Genomic DNA, 6,000 nt, shown 5'->3' on the forward strand with positions numbered 1-6,000 from the left:
TCAGAATTTTCCACAGTTTGTTGTGGTCTACACAGTCAAAGGCCTTGGCATAGTCAATAAAGCAGAAATAGATGTTTTTCTGGAACTATCTTGCTTTTTCGATGATCCAGTGGATGTTGGCAATTTGATCTCTGGTTCCTCTGTCTTTTCTAAATCCAGCTTGAACATCTGAAAGTTCATGGTTTACATATTGTTGAAGCCTGGCTTGGAGAATTTTGAGCATTACTTTATTAGCGTGTGAGATGAGTTTAATTTCAATCTAGTCTGTTCCCACCCTACAGCCAGAGCCATCCTTTACGTCACCTCATACCACTCTTCCAGTAACAACTGTATAAGGCTATGGGCCCTGCTACTTTGATGGCCTCTGTTTTCTCACTTTCATTGATCATAAAGCATTTGCTTTGGATATCGAACCCCAGACTTCCAAAAATATGCTGTATTCATGGAAGTTTAGTGAACTAGAAATGCTGGCTTTGTGTGTAATGTATCTATTTTATATATATATATTTTTAGAAAGCTACTTATTAAAGTGATAGTGTTCTTAGTAGCCTGCGGTTCTTGTTCGGTATTCCTCCCCCACTATTACAGTTGTTTCTGAAAACGAGGTAAAGGTAGTAGCACAGTTTGAGTTTTCACTGAGCATAGGATATTGGGGTAAAAGACTTTTTTCTTTCATATTTTGTGTACTAAATCAGTTTGGTTCCCACAGATGGGGAGATCCATTTTGAATTTATGGAATTTACAAAAACATGCTATATAATATTGTAAGAATTATATTGTTATTATACTGTATTTGCATTCACAGGTTGGTTTCGATTATTGCTTTATTATTTTCATCTAAGGTTTATAATATTTTTCATGTTGCTGTCAACTTTAGGAGCATAAGCTTTCGCAACTGTTTTTGCTCAAATAGGTTACGGCCAGGATGATTTTCACAGCCCTTTAAAGGAGTTTGGATTTGACTAGTGGGTTGGCTTGGAGAAGGCAATGGCACCCCACTCCAGTACTCTTGCCTGGAGAATCCCATGGATGGAGGAGCCTGGTAGGCTGCAGTCCATGGGGTTGCTGAGAGTCGGACACGACTGAGCGACTTCACTTTCACCTTTCACTTTCATGCATTGGAGAAGGAAATGGCAACCCACTCCAGTGTTCTTGCCTGGAGAATCCCAGGGACGGGGGAGCCTGGTGGGCTGCCGTCTGTGGGGTCGCACAGGGTCGGACACGACTGAAGCCGACTTAGCGGCAGCAGCAGCAGTGGGTTGGCTGGGTGATTCTCAGCTTTTTCTTGGCTGACTCTGGTCAAGTCTTTTGGTCCTTGTATATGCAGTTCCTCTAATTAGGGTGTGGCCAAATGGGAAAGTGGGCTTCCCAGGTGGCGCTAGTGGCAAAGGACCCCCCACCAATGGAGGAGATGCACAGGATGCTGGCTCCGTCTCTGGGTTGGGACAATTCCCCTGGAGGAAGGCATGGCAACACACTCCAGTATTCTTGCCTGGAGAATCGCATGGACAGAGGAGCCTGGCAGGCTGTAGTCCACAGGGTCGCACAGTCAGACATGACTGAAGCAACTTAGCACACACATGGAAAATTACCAATTTTGTCCTTTCCCCCCCCAAGTTTCAGGCATAAAGGAAAGAAAAGGCTTGCCAGGATACTGAAGAAGGGACGGAGATCTCTCCTCCTAATCTGGGCCTCCTGTCATGGTAAGTACAAAGAAATAACAAGACAATTGGACTTGAACTCTGTCCTGACAGTTAAGTGAATACTAGTAAGTTTATAGTTACCTGTCCTCAGACCTCTTTTGTCTGTTTTCTTTTATTGTTTACTTAGTATCACTAGTAATCATTTCTAGTGTCTTAGAGCAGTTTTGCTTCTATTTACTTTAATCGTGTGAGTTAGATATTGTCTCTTTTCAGTCAGGTAGTATAAATAGATTCAAGACCAAATGTTTCTTGGGCTTCAGGTTTTTCTTTCTTTTCTGGGAAGGAAGATACAGTAAGAAGCTTTTCTCTGTGTGTATGTGTTGCGTTGTGGAGAATTAATATGGTCATACACATTCTTTATGAATTTTCCTTTCTGGATTAAAGCAGTTCCCTGTCTTCCCATTTTTTCCTCTTTAACATTGTTTTTATCCCAAAGAAGATGAAGTAGCTCTGCACAACCCCTGCCTGTGTCTGTGTCTAAAATGAGTATATTTCAGTGACTTGTGAGCCATTTAGGACCCACTTTAGGCAGAGAAGTGGGAGCAATGAGCCAGCTACATTTCTATCAGGCCCGAAAATATGTAAACAGTGCTTCAAGGCTTAAGAAAGAAATGGTCTTCTGTAATATTGTCCTGCTTGTACCTTGGTGATGTTAGCTAGATCCAAACTCTGTCATGCTGGCACACAAAGAAGGAATTGAAAAGGCCATGTTAATTTCAAGCATCATTAGGAACATGGGTGGAAAATGCCTTTCAACATTAAAAACAAACTGAAACCAAAAAAAGTAGTTGTATAGAAGTGTCATTAAAATGAGAAAGGTGACTGCTGTCATTTTTAATCTTTGCCAGTTTTTTCCTTAGTTTATGGGCACAACAGCTTTCTGATGTATCCTATACCCAAGTACTGATGAGCTTTTCTTTATAATGTATTATTTTATTGGTTTTCACGAGTTTTGAATGAATTGAAGAGGTGTTTGCCTAATATTTATATGATATGTATGCCAGTGCTAATGAGTCGCACGTGGCGGGCTTACGAAAGCAGCTCTGTTGTGTACTGAAGGCTTGTCCTTCGCTGTATCCCGCGCAGCTGCAGCAGCGTGGTCCTTGCTCTGGTGCCACTGGGGGTTCTGGTGCCCTGCAGACAGTCTTCCTGGTGTGCTCTGGAGATACGTGTGTGTGTGTGCGCATGTGTGCGTGCACGTGCAGTGTTCAGGGAGCCAGTGTGACCATGTGTTTAAAAAGAACTCCTGAAGCAGCTTTATAATAAGTTTTAGAAGTGCTCATTTGTAACTCTTGTGTCCTTCTGACCGGTCTATGTGCCTGTGTGTAGTTTATGTAGTTGGCATTAAAACATAATTGAATTTCTGTTTTGTTTATTTCACTAAATGAATTAAATATTTTTCTTTGTTGACGTGTTGGACTTCTAATGATTTTTTACTAGCTAACTAACACTTTGCAAATTGTCGAACCATTGGTTTAAGTAGTATTAATTAATATTTTCTGTTTTAGCTATTTGGTTACGTGTTCTTAATCCTTATTTTTCTGTGTAGAGAATTCAGAAGCACTGATTTTTCTTGAATATCATCCTTTCATACTTCTAAAAAATTCTTGAATGAGATTGAGATCTTTTGGGGAGGTTAAGCATTAGGAAAATGTTTTTGTGTTTCATTATGGAAAATCTCAAGCCTATGCAAATTGAAAATAGTATGATGAACCCTCATAAGCCCCACATACGCATCAGCCAGATGCAGTAATCAGTTCATGACCACACTTGTTTCTTCTGACTCCCCACCCCCACCTCTTTGGATTATGTTGAAAGAAATCACAAATATTATATCAACAGAAATTTTTATTTTTGATGACTTTTAATGCCACTCTTAAGAGTGGTAACTAAAATTGACAATGAGACTGATAATCACTTTAAGCTTTTACATTTGTCAAATGTTTCTACACATATGTGACTCTAAAGAGTAGTTTTTTTTTTTAAAATCCTGCAACGTTTATATATAAATTTAGTTTATAGACATTTCCACTGGTTAGCTTCTACTCCCCATGTTCTTTAAATATTTATCTTTAATGTTGACTTCCCCCTGACTTATAGACTGACTTCTGTTACCTGCATAGTTTACCAAGTAGCAGAAGTTAGCCTGGAACTGTGGTGACTGATCTCCTTTCAAGATTTTATAGTGACTCCATACGGAGCTGGTAGGGATTAAAAAGTATGAGGTTCCACTATGCCCGGTGTTCCTCAGCGATATTAGGAAATTGACCATGTGGATTATATTCTGTTAAACTACTGCTTGTAGCTAGCCCAGGGGAAATTTGTTTTCCAGCCTCTTAACAGGTTAACACACCTGCCAGACTTTTGTCTTCCTCGCCTTCGTCTCCTTCCAGCTCTTCCCCCATCATCCATCTCAAGTTTGGCCTCCCTTTTACCTATGAAACTCAGTAACTATAAAAAATTAGGCAGTTGATTCAGCTTATGTTTAGCTAAGTAATATTTTTACCATTCTTCTTGGAAAGTCAGTAGTCTGTCCTCAGTTCAGTTCATTTGCTCAGTCATGTCCGACTCTTTGTGACCCCATGGACTGCAGCACGCCAGGCCTCCCTATCCATCACCAACTTCCGGAGTTTACTCAGACTCATGTCCATTGAGTTGGTGATGCCATCCAACCATCTCATCGTCTGTCATCCCCTTCTCCCCTCTTCCATCTTTCCCAACATCAGGGTCTTTTCAAATGAGTCAGTTCTTCACACCAGATGGCCAAAGTATTGGAGTTTCAGCTTCAGCATCAGTCCTTCCAATGAATATTCGGGACTGATTTCCTTTAGGATGGGCTGGTTGGATCTCCTTGCAGTCCAAGGGACTCTCAAGAGTCTTCTTCAACACCACAGTTCAAAAGCATCAGTTCTTCGGCACTCAGCCTTCTTTATAGTTCAACTCTCAGGATTAGGATTAGTCTATCTTAATCCTATAGTCTATCTTAATCATAACCTCAGATATGCAGATGACACCACCCTTATGGCAGAAAGTGAAGAGGAACTCAAAAGCCTCTTGATGAAAGTGAAAGTGGAGAGTGAAAAAGTTGGCTTAAAGCTCAACATTCAGAAAACCAAGATCATGGCATCCGGTCCCATCACCTCATGGGAAATAGATGGGGAAACAGTGGAAACAGTGTCAGACTTTATTTTTCTGGGCTCCAAAATCACTGCAGATGGTGACTGCAGCCATGAAATTAAAAGACGCTTACTCCTTGGAAGGAAAGTTATGACCAACCTAGATAGCATATTCAAAAGCAGAGACATTACTTTGCCAACAAAGGTCCATCTAGTCAAGGCTATGGTTTTTCCAGTGGTCACGTGTGGATGTGAAAAGTGGGACTGTGAAGAAAGCTGAGCACCGAAGAATTGATGCTTTTGAACTGTGGCGTTGGAGAAGACTCCTGAGAGTCCCTTGGACTGCAAGGAGATCCAACCAGTCCATTCTGAAGGAGATCAGCCCTGGGTGTTCTTTGGAAGGACTGATGCTAAAGCTGAAACTCCAGTACTTTTGCCACCTCATGTGAAGAGTTGACTGATTGGAAAAACTCTGATGCTGGGAGGGATTGGGGGCAGGAGGAGAAGGGGACGACAGAGGATGAGATGGTTGGATGGCATCACTGACTCGATGGACGTGAGTCTGAGTGAACTCCGGGAGTTGGTGATGGACAGGGAGGCCTGGTGTGCTGCAGTCCATGGGGTCGCAAAGAGTCGGACACGACTGAGCAACTGAACTGAACTGAAATGATCTTCAAGAGAATAAAAGTGTTCTGTTGTAGTTGTTTAGTTACTAAATCTTGTCCAACTCTTTGTGACTTCATCATTTGAAGCCCACCAGGCTCCTTTGTCCATGGGATTTCCCAGGTGAGAATACTGGAAAGGGTTGCCATTTCCTACTCCTGTGGATCTTCTGACCTAGGGATTGAACCTGTGTCTCCTTCATTGGCAAGAGTGTGCTTTACCTCTGAGGAACCAGGGAAGCCCCCTTATGTGTTTCAGTTCAGTTACTCAGTCGTGTCCGACTCTTTGCGACCCTGTGAATCGCAGCACGCCAGGCCTCCCTGTCCATCACCAACTCCCGGAGTTCACTCAGACTCACGTCCATCGAGTCAGTGATGCCATCCAACCATCTCATCCTCTGTCATCCCCTTCTCCTCCTGCCCCCAGTCCCTCCCACTGAGTCAACTCTTTGCATGAGGTGGCCAAAGTATTGGAGTTTCAGCCTTAGCATCAGTCCTTCCAAAGAACACCCGGGACTG

At 42.3% G+C, this 6,000-nt stretch overlaps 1 protein-coding gene across 10 annotated transcripts in view; it reads left to right on the forward strand.

Annotated features, from left to right (window-relative positions):
• The window catches only part of MTMR3 (myotubularin related protein 3), a 133,321-nt gene that overhangs the window by 74,840 nt on the left and 52,481 nt on the right, over positions 1-6,000 (forward strand). For all 10 annotated transcript variants that reach the window (XM_010828750.1, XM_010828749.1, XM_010828751.1 and 7 more), the window contains one exon: positions 1,618-1,703. In XM_010828750.1, coding sequence (XP_010827052.1) covers positions 1,701-1,703 — 3 coding nt within the window. In that variant the 5' untranslated portion in view covers positions 1,618-1,700. The remainder of the gene's footprint in view (positions 1-1,617; positions 1,704-6,000) is intronic.

Source organism: Bison bison, unplaced genomic scaffold, assembly GCF_000754665.1.
Source record: "Bison bison bison isolate TAMUID 2011002044 unplaced genomic scaffold, Bison_UMD1.0 scf7180017864495, whole genome shotgun sequence".
Classification (NCBI taxonomy): Eukaryota; Metazoa; Chordata; class Mammalia; order Artiodactyla; family Bovidae; genus Bison; species Bison bison.